This window comes from Notamacropus eugenii, chromosome 3 (assembly GCF_028372415.1).
Source record: "Notamacropus eugenii isolate mMacEug1 chromosome 3, mMacEug1.pri_v2, whole genome shotgun sequence".
NCBI classification, from domain to species: Eukaryota; Metazoa; Chordata; class Mammalia; order Diprotodontia; family Macropodidae; genus Notamacropus; species Notamacropus eugenii.
This window is the reverse complement of record NC_092874.1, coordinates 213,610,951-213,623,194: the sequence shown is the minus strand read 5'-3', so window position 1 is coordinate 213,623,194 and position 12,244 is coordinate 213,610,951. Positions and strand designations below refer to the sequence as shown.

The 12,244-nt window shown below is 36.3% G+C and overlaps 1 protein-coding gene across 4 annotated transcripts in view; it reads left to right on the top strand.

The window, feature by feature from the left end:
• Positions 1-12,244, top strand: part of PPHLN1 (periphilin 1) — a 136,740-nt gene that overhangs the window by 25,129 nt on the left and 99,367 nt on the right. For 2 of the 4 annotated variants that reach the window (XM_072654317.1, XM_072654316.1), the window contains exon 4: positions 5,195-5,362. The exons of the other annotated variants lie outside the window; for them this stretch is intronic. In XM_072654317.1, coding sequence (XP_072510418.1) covers positions 5,195-5,362 — 168 coding nt within the window. The remainder of the gene's footprint in view (positions 1-5,194; positions 5,363-12,244) is intronic. 4 annotated transcript variants of the gene reach the window in all.

Below are 12,244 nucleotides of genomic sequence, written 5' to 3'. Positions count from 1 at the left end.
CCCTTGGAGGGAAGAGGGTCCCCCCTCTTCCACTCCCATCCTCTTGCTGTATGATCCTTGCCCCTTGGGAGGAGGAGGATTCCTCTCTCCTGAGGAAGAATTCACCCTGCACATGTAACCAAGACCCTGAATAAAGCCTAACCCTTGTTTGACTCTGGAAAGTCTCTTCTCTCAATACGTTTGTCCGGTTGGCCGCCGAACACCAGTTAAAAGGTAAGTCTCGGGTAGCTCATCGGCCTCTATGCCGAACCGTGATTCTTGGTTTCAATCCCAGTACCTTTGACCTCTGAAATATCCCATTCCAAGCCCTTAGATCCCTTAACATTGAAGCTGCCAGATACTGTTTTATCCTGATTGTATTTCTACAGTACTCAAATTGTTTCTTTCTAACTGCCTGCAGTTTTTTCTCCTTGATCTGGGAACTCTGAAATTTGGCCACAACATTCCTAGGAGTTTCTCTGTTCAGATCTCTTTCAGGAGGTGATCGGTAGATTCTTTCAATATTTATTTTGCCCTCTGGTTCTAGAATATCAGGGCAGTTTTCCTTCACCATTTCATGGAAAGTAATGTCTAGCTCTTTTTTTGATCATGGTTTTCAGGTAGTCCCATAATTTTTAAGTTGTTTCTCCTGGATCTATTTTCCAGGTCAGTTGTTTTTCCAATGAGATGTTTCACATTATCTTCTATTTTTTTATACTTTTGGTTTTGTTTTTTAACTGTTTGGTTTATGTCATAGTCATTAGCTTCCCTGAACTCAATTCTCTCTTTTAAAGAACTGTTTTGTTCAGTGAACTTTTGAACTTTCTCCTCCATTTGCTAATTCTGCTTTTTGAAGCCTCCTTCTCCTCATTGGCTTTTTGGAGCTCTTTTTCGAATTGAGTTAGCTTCTTTGGAAAGGTGTTATTTTCCTCATTATTTTTTTGGTTCTCCTTTAGGAAGCTGCTAACTTACTTTTCAAGCTTTTCTATTGCCTGAGACCAGTTTAAGTTCACTTTGGAGGCCCTGGAGGCAGGGGCCTTGACTTCCTGTGATAGTATGCATTGTTCTTCCTCTTCTGAAAAGATGGGGGGAAATACCTGTTCCCCAAGAAAGTAACCTTCTATGGTCTTATTTTTTTCCCGTTTTTTTGGCATTTTCCCAGCCAGTTACTTGATTTCTGAGTTTCCTGTCCACACCTACCTCACCTCCAGTTCCTCCAAGCCAGCAGTGGAAGCTGAGATTCAGATGAGCTGCTCCAGAGGCTCAGGGGCTTTAGGTGGGGGCAGGGCTGTTATTCAGTGTGAGACGAAGATCAGCTGCTCAGGTTGGGGCAGAGCTGCCACACAGGGCTCACATCCCTCAAGGGCTTTACGATGGGACCTTCTACAATGGATGCGGGCTGCTTCCTGCTTTGGGAGCCCCATCTGCTGCTGCCTCCACTGCTGCCACCTGAGGAGGCCCGAGTTATGGGGACACACTGCTCCCTTCTCAGCCAGCTGAAAAGCCCCTCTCACTTACCTTTGGCGCTTGTGGGTTGTGGGATCTGCCCTGCGGCTGCAGATTCTGTTCCTGAAGCCTGTTCGGATCTGGTCCCCTCAGTGCTACATGGTGAAGGCTGGCCTGGCCTCTGCTCTGGGTCTGGTGAGACAGACCTTTCCTGTCAGTCTTTCAGGATACTCTCGGCTAGAAATCTCCTCCATTCCTTTTTTTCTGTGGCTTCTGCTGCTCTAGGATTTGTTGAGAGTTCTTCTTCACAGGTATTTTATGGGCTGTGGGGTAAGAGCTAGTCTTTCTACTCTTCCATCTTGGCTCTGCCCCCATGATAGGGTGTTCTTAAAAAAATAAAACTTTAGGGAGAGATCATACAAATGAGGTATAAAAAGGATATTTAATGCGGAAGGAGGCTAGTAGGGGTGGGGTGGATGTTGCTGGAACCCTATTCTGACTGGGAATGAATTCAGAAGGGAACATCATATATATCTAGAAGGGTGTAAAAGCCTTCTAAATGCAAAAGAAATAAGAGGACCAAAGGTGAGGATTAGGCCCGGAGGTTTAGAGGGGTGACTAGGTTAAAGAATAGGAGGGCAGTTTAGTGGGTAGAAGTAAATCAGAGTAATGAAGGAGAGATAGGGTAAATAGGGTGAGAAAGATAGTGTGGAAATATAGGAAAGAGAAAAATACAAAACAAGGAATTGTCACTTAGAATGTGAATGGGACAGATTTGTCCATAAAATGGAAATGGATAGCAGATTAAAAATTTGAATTCAGCAGTATATTGCTTTTAGGAAACATTAAAATAAGGCTTCACAAAAAGATAAAGGAGAAGAGTTAAACTTTGTTATGTAAAAATAGCAGGGATAGTAATCATCATCTCAGAGTGTTAAAATAGAAGCTGCACTGTGTCAACAATTTTCAGTATTGTTTTAGACCATTTCAAATACCTATATAGTAGAAAATACTTTAACATAGACCTACCAAACAGACAGACCTATATGATCATAAACATAAAATGCTTTTTTATAGAAATAAACTCAGATCTAAATAATTGAAATTACATTTATTGTTCATGGGAGGTAAAGCCACTATAATTTTTTACATGACTATTTTACCTAAGGTATTTATTCAGTGTCATCTCAGTTAAATTACTAAAAGATTATCTTACTGAGTTAGAAAATAAAAATTCGTTTGGAAGATTAAAAGCTTTGGAACTTCAAGGAAATGAGGTAGAAAAGGTGTAAAGGAAGTAGATTCAGCAGTATCAGACCTTAAACTATATTATAAGGTGAGAGCACTGTTGGAAGTGTGACAAGGATGATTTGATTATTTTAAATAAAAATTTTCTTATATAAGTAAAACCTGTGTACCCAAGAATAGAAGGAATGCAGAAAATTGGAAAAATTTTCAGGCTCTCAGGTAGGATGTGATTGGATTGGAATACTGCTGTGGTATATGCCATGATGAGCTGGGTGATTTACAGAAACACAGAAAGACTTGAAACTATGATGGAAGATGCTATGCACCTTTAGAGAAACAGATGACAGGTGGAGATAAGCATAGTATGGTCCTATGTGTAAGAGTGTGTTTGTGTATGTATATGTCCCTTTATAGATATCTGTCCGTGTGTGTATCCATGCTTAATTTTAGCCTTCTTTGGAGGTTGGGGAATTAAAAACTGGAGCAGAAAACAAAAAAAGCAGCAAGGAAGCAAAGAAAAGGTGGGCAGCTTGGGTAACAAGGTGTAGTATAATAGGTTTTCTTGAAATAGACAATTATTTTATATTGAATCTTCTCTTTTGATATGCTGTGTATGTGGCAATTTTTTTCTTATTTTGTCTTTAAGTTTAAAATGAAAACAATTTATAAGAAAAACCAAAAAGAATGTAGTTTTTTGTTATCTAAATAAATGCTACTGTGTAAAAATTAAATTGTTAATAGGGTATAGAAAAATCAGAAATTGTAAGACCAAAATAAATGATTCAGGAAAATTTTGAATAGTTACTATGAAGTAGATGTTTGGTAGACATAGTAATTAATGTAAAAATAGCACAGCTTTGTCATTAAACAATCATGGTTTTATTTGTACCTTTACCTTTAGCTTTGTGTAACCTTAGGGATGTTGCTTCTTCAATGTGGGCCTCAGTTTTGTCATCTTTAAAATCAAAGTGTTATACCATATGACCTGAGTTATATACAATACTTGCTTCTACTTCTTTGTTTATTGCTATCATGCTGTCTTTTAAAGTGTTATTGTTTTCCCTTACAAATGGAATATTCGACTGAATGACTCTGTGCCTGTACGACAGATTACCTTCAAATGTGATATATTTTCAGTGACATAAAATTGATTCAGTAATAGTGGTACTTGACATAGAAACATTTTAAAATACATGTGTCTTTCATCCAGGAAGATCCATCAAGGAGACTGAGAAGGAGCACTCAGATAGGTAGGAGAAGAGGAAGGGAGAGATGGATTACGAAAACCTAGAGAGGAGAGTATTCAGAAGAAAAGTGACAAGTCAGAGACTGCACAGAACTTAAAGGTTGAAAACACAATTTTAAATTTGGCAATTAAAAGTTCGGTAGTACTTTTTGTGAATATAGTTTGACTTGAATGATGAAGTTGGAAACCAGATTATGAAATCAAATTGTGTCCTACTCTGGAGTGTTTTACATAAAAATAATGTTGAATCATTATTTGGCAAATTGAACCACACAGCCTTTGAGGTCTCTTCTATTTTTGTGTTTTTAAGTCTTTAAAATACAGGGACTTTATTTGGGAAGAGAGGGTATTATTTGTTTTGATTTGTTGCTGATGTGTTAGTTTGTTATTATTACCAATTCCTGTTCAAATAGAAGTGACATATCAAATATATCTTAATATATAACCTATTCTGATAGTGGAGAAATTATTCTGTATTCTCCTTAAGTCTACTTAATACGTACACGCACACGCACCCACGCACGTAGTTTTTATAAGTTGCAATCCACAGATTGGTTTTTAGAAAAGAGGATAAGTGAAATTGTTGTTTTATTGCATGTTTTATGAGTTCTCTTTTTGCCCTGAGCTTAGGACATCAATTGAATTTTGAATAAATAAATAAGTTCTAAGGATTTAAAGAACTTCTGGAAACAGCTTTGGAATTTGTTTAACTATAAACACCAGTAAGATCTTCCTTTCATGAGTGAAATAGTGATTTTATTGCTTTCAAAATAGCATTGTCAAAGCCATGTATCTGTAATTTTTTAGCTGTTGGGTTTGCAGATTCTAAATTTATTGTATACTAGAAATATTTTAAGGTCATGGCCACTAACTTTGGTCATTTGCTCTATTTTGCAGAAGTTCAGAGATATCCAAGTTAATGTATAAACTATCAGCTTTTTACTTAAGCCTTTCACTGATCTATACAAATACATTTAACTCAATTATATCTTATATTTGTATAGAGCTTTATAGTTTTTCTGAATACATTCAAACTTTAGCTTATTTACATTAATGGAGAGAGGAAATGCCATAGTTTCTATAATTAGCTTTGTTTCACTGAGTAGCTTACTTAAATTTTTCTGGTCTTTTAAAGGCTTTATAGTGTTAGGTTAATAAGATTTTTTTTTTTTAAGTTTACCCATTTTATTTAAAGGAAAAGACTCCTGTGCTTTTAAAAAAGCCCTTCTAGTAGAGGAATTAGTGATTTTATATATTTCTTTTTGTCTGTTTTAGGATGACTACCATAGAGTAGTTAATAATGTATTCAAGAAACCACCACTGCTAGACAGACCTGGTGAAGGAGGCTACAGTAGATATGATTATGGTCATGTTGATTATCGGGAGTATGACGAGGGCCGCAGTTTTTCTCATGATCGAAGAAGTGGTCCACCCCAAAGAGGCGTATGTAAATTTCCCCTCCCACTTGTCACTTTTTTGTTCCTGTACTTTTAGAAAGTTGATCAGATGCAATTTTTGACTGCTCTGTGGTCATGTAGACAGTTGAATAAATCTTTCTGACTTGATGTTCTTTTAAAATGCCTACTACATAGAAATTGTAGGTGAGACCTATTTAAGCATCATATCTTCCTCCCTCCTCTTTTCTCTAGGTGGGCAAGTGATTGGATCATCCATGGCACTCTAGAGATGGGTAGATAGTCTGTGTATATATGGCGGTTCTTAACCTTAGGTTTTTACGTTATAATTATTGTTTTGAGCATTTAAGATACAAGAAGACAGTAGAATTTGTTTGGATTAGAGTTGTCAAGATTGTGTGTGTGTGTTTGTGCATGTGTGTGTTTATTAGGCTATTTGCTAACTTGGAGAACAAAAGCTATTGTTTCTTTTATTCCTTTTTTTTTCTGATATATTGCTTCATTGGTAGCTAGCAGTCCCTTGGTGTGATTCTTTTCTTCTCTCCTGCCTTTTTATTTGCCATTCCTCTGCTACTTATTTCTTCAGTATCCTGAATTAATAGGTAATGAAGCATATGTCAAGGTCATATAAGATTACCCGTGAACATTAACAATTCTTGTTTGATTAAAGAGTAAGTATTGGGGATGTAAGAAGATAGGAAAGGGAGAGCAGAAGGCTTGGTTATAAAGGGCTTTGAATGCCAAACAAAAGATTTTGTATTTGATCCTGGAGGTGATAGGGAGTGGGAGTTTATTGAGCAGGGAGTAACAAGTTCAGACTGACTTTAAGAATATCACTTTGGGAGGGGGAGCCAAGATGGTTGAATAGAAAGATGGACCTGCCATAGCTCTTCCCTCCCCTCCCCATAGCCATAAAATACCTGTAAAAAGTGACTCTAAACAAATTCTAGAACAGCAGAAGCCATAAAATGAAGGAGTGAAAGAGATTTCCAGCTCAAGACAGCCTATAAGGTGGACAGGAAAGGTCTATTGCACTGGGTTCAGAGCAGAGTGCGACCCAGCCTTGGCTGCACAGGATGGCAGGAGCAGGACTACCACAGGTTTCAGAGCGTGGAATCATGGGTAGCAACTGCGGTTCCCAGATTTCTCAACCCACAAATGCCAAAGACAGCTTCAAAGGTCAGTGAGAAAGCTTTCACCTGGGTGAGAAGGGAGCAGGTCTGGCCCCAGGGTGACAGCAGCATCCATTTTTGGGAGTCCTCTGCCTAAATACCCTGGGGGGATTGTGCGTCTGGGTCCTGGGGTGAGGAGGGGCACTGGTGTGGTGGAGCTGGTGGAGGCTCTGGAGAGGGAACCCTACTCACATCCTGGGCAGAAAAGCTTGCGATTGCTCTCAGACCAGAGTGCAGGCCAAGAGAGGAGTAAACTCCTCTCCCTGGATTGTGCCACCTTGAGAGGAACTAAGAACTTACAGGTCCCTGGAGTATACCTTCCACTTGACAAAGAACTCAAAAGTCAAGTAACTGGCTGAGAAAATGCCCCAAAAAGGGAAAAAAAATAAGATTATAGAAGGTTACTTTCTTGATGAACAGGTATTTTCTTCCATCGTTTTGGATGAGGAAGAACAATGCATACCATCAGAGGAAGACATCAAAGTCAAGACTCTTCATCCAAAACCTCCAACAAAAAAATGCAGTGGTCTCAGGCCATGGAAGACCTGAAATAGGATTTTGAAAATCAAGTAAGAGAGCTGGAGAAAACATTAGAAAGAGAAATGAGAGCAATGCAAGAAAATCATGAAAAGTAAGTTAACATCTTGCTAAAGGAGACCCCAAAAAAATGCTGAAGAAAATAATACCTTTAAAAATAAACTAACCCAAATGGCAAAAGAGGTCCAAAAAACCCATGAGTAGAAGAATGCTTTAAAAAGCAGAATTGGCCAAATGGAAAAGGAGGTTCAAAAGCTCACTGAAGAAAATAGTTCTTTAAAAATTAGAATGGGCAGGTGGAAGCTAATGACTTTATGAGAAACCAAAAAATTATAAAACAAAACCAAAAGAATGAAAAAATGGAAGACAGTGTGAAATATCTCATTGGAAAAACAACTGACCTGGAAAATACATCCAAGAGAGATAACTTAAAAATTGTTGGTCTACCTGAAAACCATGATCATAAAAAGAGCAAATAATTTGATATAAGTTGTACTTGTTATATATATGTTATAAATGTTCAGGCATACAAAACTTATTACCATATTAGTCATGTTGTGAAAGAATACATAGACCAAAAGGGGGGAGAAAGCCAAGGAAAGAATACAGAAAATGAAAAATGGTATGCTTTGATCTACATTCAAACTCCTATCAGGTCTTTCCCTGAAGCTAGAAAGCATTTTTCATCATGGGTCTTTTGCAGTTGTCCTAGATCATTGCTTTGCTGAGCATATATAAGTCATTCACAGTTAGTCATCCTACCGTACAATGTTTTCCTGGTTCTGCTCACTTGACTTGGTATCAGTTCATATAAGTCTTTCCAGGTTTTTCTGAAATCAGCCTGCTCATCATTTCTTATAACACAGTAATATTCCATCATAGTCATATACTACAACTTCTTCAGCCAATATCTAATTGATGGACATCCCATCGATTTTCTAATTCTTTGCCATTATAAAAAGAGCTGCTACAAATATTGTGGAACAGATAGGTCCTTACTACTTTTTGATCTCTTTGGGATACAGACCTAGTAGTAGTATTGCTCAATCACATTGTCCTCTGTAGATTGATAGGACTAGTTCACAACTCTACCAACAGTGTATTAGTTTCCCAGTTTTCCTACATTTTCTTCAATATGTATCATTTTCCCTTTATTTCATATTAGCCAAACCGATAGGTATGTGGTGGTAGCTCAGAGTTTTAATTTGCATTTCTCTAATTAGTAATGATGTAGAGCATTTTTATATTATTATAGATAGCTTTGATTACTTTATCAGAAAATTGCTTGTTCATATCCTTGGACCATTTTGTCAGTTGGAGAATATGTCTTATGCTTATAAATTTGATGTAGTTCTCTCTATATTTGAGAAATGAGGTCTTTATCCCAGACTTGCTGTAAAGATTGCTTCCCAGCTTTCTGATTTTTTTTTTCCTTTCTTAGTCTCATTGGTTTTTGTTTGTGCAAAAACTTTTAAAATTTAATGTAATTAAAGTTGTCCATTTTACATCCAGTAATATTATTATTTGGTCATAAATTCTTCCCTTCTACAAAGATCTGATAGGTAAACTATTCCATGTTCCCTTAATTTGTTAGTGGTATCAACTTGGATGTTAAAATTAAATCCTTTTGATCTTATATTGGTAAACACTATTGGTCTATACCTGTTTTTTTCCATACTGTTTCCCAGTTTTCCCAAAAGTTTTTGTCAAACATTGAATTCTTGTCTGAAAAGCTGGGTTCTTTGGATTTATCGAACACTAGATAACTATGGTCATTTACTACTGAATCTTGTATACCTAGTGTATTCCACTACTCGACCAATCTATTTCTTAACCAGTACTAGATGATTTTGATGATTATTGCTTTATTATAGTTTGAAATATGGTATGGTTAAGTCACCTTCCTTCACTTTCTTTTCCCCCAATAATTCTCTTGAACTTTTGTTCTTCAAGATGAATTTTATTAGTTTTTCTAGCTTGATAAAATAAGTTTTTGGTTGATTGGTATGGCACTGAAGAAGTAGATTTATTTGGGTAGAATTGTCATCTTTCTTATATTGACCCAGTCTATCTGTTAGCAGTTAATATTTTTTTCCAGTTGTTTAGATGTGAATTTATTTGGGTGAAAAGTGTTTTGTAATTGTGTGTCAATAAATTCTGAGTTTGCCTTGGCAGGTCGACTCCCAACTATATTATATTGTCTGGTTATTATAAATGACATTTTTATTTCTCTTGCTTGTGGACTTTTTTGGGTAACAGAAATCCTGATGATTTGTGTGGGTTTATTTTCTATCCTGCAACTTTGCCGAAGTTGCTAATTATTTCAGCTCATTTTTTAATTGATTCTTTAGGATTCTCTAAGTATACCATTATATCATTTCTGAAGAGTGAAAGTTTTTTTTTCTGCCTCATTGCCTGTTCTGATTCCTTTGATTTCTTTTTCTTCTTTTACTGCTATAAACCAGCATTTCTAGGACAATATTGAATAATTATGGTAATAATGAGCATCCTTATTTCACCCCTGGTCTTATGGAGAAGACTTCAAGGTTATTCCCATTACAGATAAATGATTACTGATGGTTTTAGATAGTTACTACTTAATCATTTAAGGAAAGCTTAATTTATTGTACTCTATATTTTTAATAGGAGTGACTATTGTACTTTGTAAAAAGCCTTTTCAGCATTTGTTGAAATAATCATGGTTTCTGTTAGTTTTGTTATTGATATGGTCAGTTATGCTGATGATTTTCCTAAAATTGAAGCAGCCCTATAATTCCTCCTATAAAACTCACTTGGTCATAATAGATGATCTTTGCGATATATTGCTTTAATCTCATTGCTAGTATTCCATTAAAAAATTTTTTTTTTTAACAATATTCATTGGGAAAATTGGTCTATAATTTTCATACTCTTTTTCTGCTGTTCCCTGGTATAGCCATCAGCACTATATTTTTGTTGTAAAAGGAATTTTGTAGGACTCCTTCTTTGCCTGTTTTTTTTTGTTTCTTTTTTTTTAATACATAATTTTTTTATTTTTCAGTTTTCAACATTCACTTCCACAAGAATTTGAATTCCAAATTTTCTCTCCATCTCTCCCCATCCCCAAGCCCCAGGACAGCATGCACCCCATCCACCCTTTTCTCTGTCTTCCCTTCTATTAAACCCCTCCCACCTTCTTACATCCCTCTCCCCTCTAGTTTCCTGTAGGGCAAAATAGATTTCCATACCCCATTGTGTGTACATCTTATTTCCCAGTTGTATGCATGCAAAAACAATTTTTAGCATTCATTTTTAAATCTTTTAGTTCCACATTCTCTCTCTTCCTTCCTCCTCACCCCACCCTCAGTGGGAAACCAAGCAATTCAGTATAGGTCATACATGTGTAGCTATGCAAAACACTTCCATAACAGTTAGGTTGTGAAAGACTAACCACATTTCCCCCTGTTCTGTCCTGCCCTCCATTTATTCCATTCTCTCCCTTGACCTATCCCCCCATAATAGTGTTTGCTTCTGATTATTACTCTCCCCAATTTGCTGTCCCTTCTGTCATCTTCCCTCTACTGTCCCCTTCCCCCCACCTTCCTGCAGGGTAAAATAGATTTCCATACCCAATTGAGTGGATTATTTCCTCCTTAAGCCAAATCCAGTGAAAGTAAGGCTCACTTATTCCCTTTCATCTCCCCACTCTTCCCTTCCATTGTAAAAGCTTTTTCTTGTGTCTTTTATGTGAGATGACTTGCTACATTCTACCTCTCTCTTTCTCCTAGTAAATTCCACTCAAGAGTAAATTTTATTTTTTAGATATTTTCCTTTCATATTCAGCTCACCTTGTGCCCTCTATGTGAGAGTATATGTACATATATATGTATATGTATGTATATATGTATATGTATACACCCATATGTTCATATAAATAACGTATACATACACACATACACCCATATACATACATACACATATACAGTATACACATACGTGCACATACATACCAACATCATATGTATGTGCGTATATATGTGTATACACACATATACATTCTAACTACCCTGATACTGAGAAAGTCTCATGAGTTACAAATATCATCTTTCCCTGTGGGAATGTAAAACAGTTCAACTTTAACGAGTTCCATATGGCTTCTCTTTCCTGCTTTCCTTTTCATGTTTCTCTTCATTCTTGTTTTTTGAAAGTCATTTTTTCTATTCAGTTCTGGTCTTTTCAACAAGAATGCTTGAAAGTTCTGTATCTCATTGAAATTCCATTTTTTCCCTGGAAGTATGATGCTCAGTTTTGATTCTTGGTTTTAATCCTATCTCCCTTGACCTCTGGAGTATCATATTCCAAGCCCTCAGATCCCTTAGTGTAGAAGATGCTAAATCTTGTATTATTCTGATTCTATTTCTACAACACTTGAATTGTTTCTTTCTGGCTGTTTGTAATATTTTTTCCTTGTCCTGGGAATTCTGGAATTTGGCTATAATATTCTTAGGAGTTTTCCTTTTAGGATTTCTTTCAGCAGATGATTGGTGGAGCCATTTTTATTTTACCCTCTGGTTCTAGAATATCAGAGCAGTTTTCCTTGATAATTTCTTGGAAGATAACATCTAGGTTCTTTTTTTGTTCATGGTTTTCAGGTAGACCAATAATTTTTAAAATATCTCTCCTGGATCTGTTTTCCAGATCGGTTGTTTTCCCAGTGAGATATTTCACATTGTTTTCTATTCATTTTTTTGGTTTTGTTTTATAATTTCTTGATATCTCATAAAGTCATTAGCTACCATCTGCTCCATTCTAATTTTTAAAGAGTTATTTTCTTTCAGTGAGCTTTTGGATCTCCTTTTCCATTTGGCTGATTCTGCTTTTTAAGGCATTCTTCTCTTCATTGACTTTTTTGGACCTCTTTTGCTATTTGGTTTTGTATATTTTTAAAGGTGTTATTTTCTTCAGTATTTTTTGGGGTGTCCTTTTAGCCAGCTGTTGCCTCATTTTTCATGATTTTCTTGCATTGCTCTCATTTCTCTTCCCAGTTTTTCCTCCACCTCTCTTACTTGATTTTCAAAATTCTTTTTGAGCTCTTCCATGGCCTGAGACCATTGAATATTATATTTTGGATGTTTGGGATGCAGAAGCCTTGACTTTTATGTCTTTCCCTGATGGTAAGCATTGTTCATCTTCATCTGAAAGGATGGGAGAAGATATCTGTT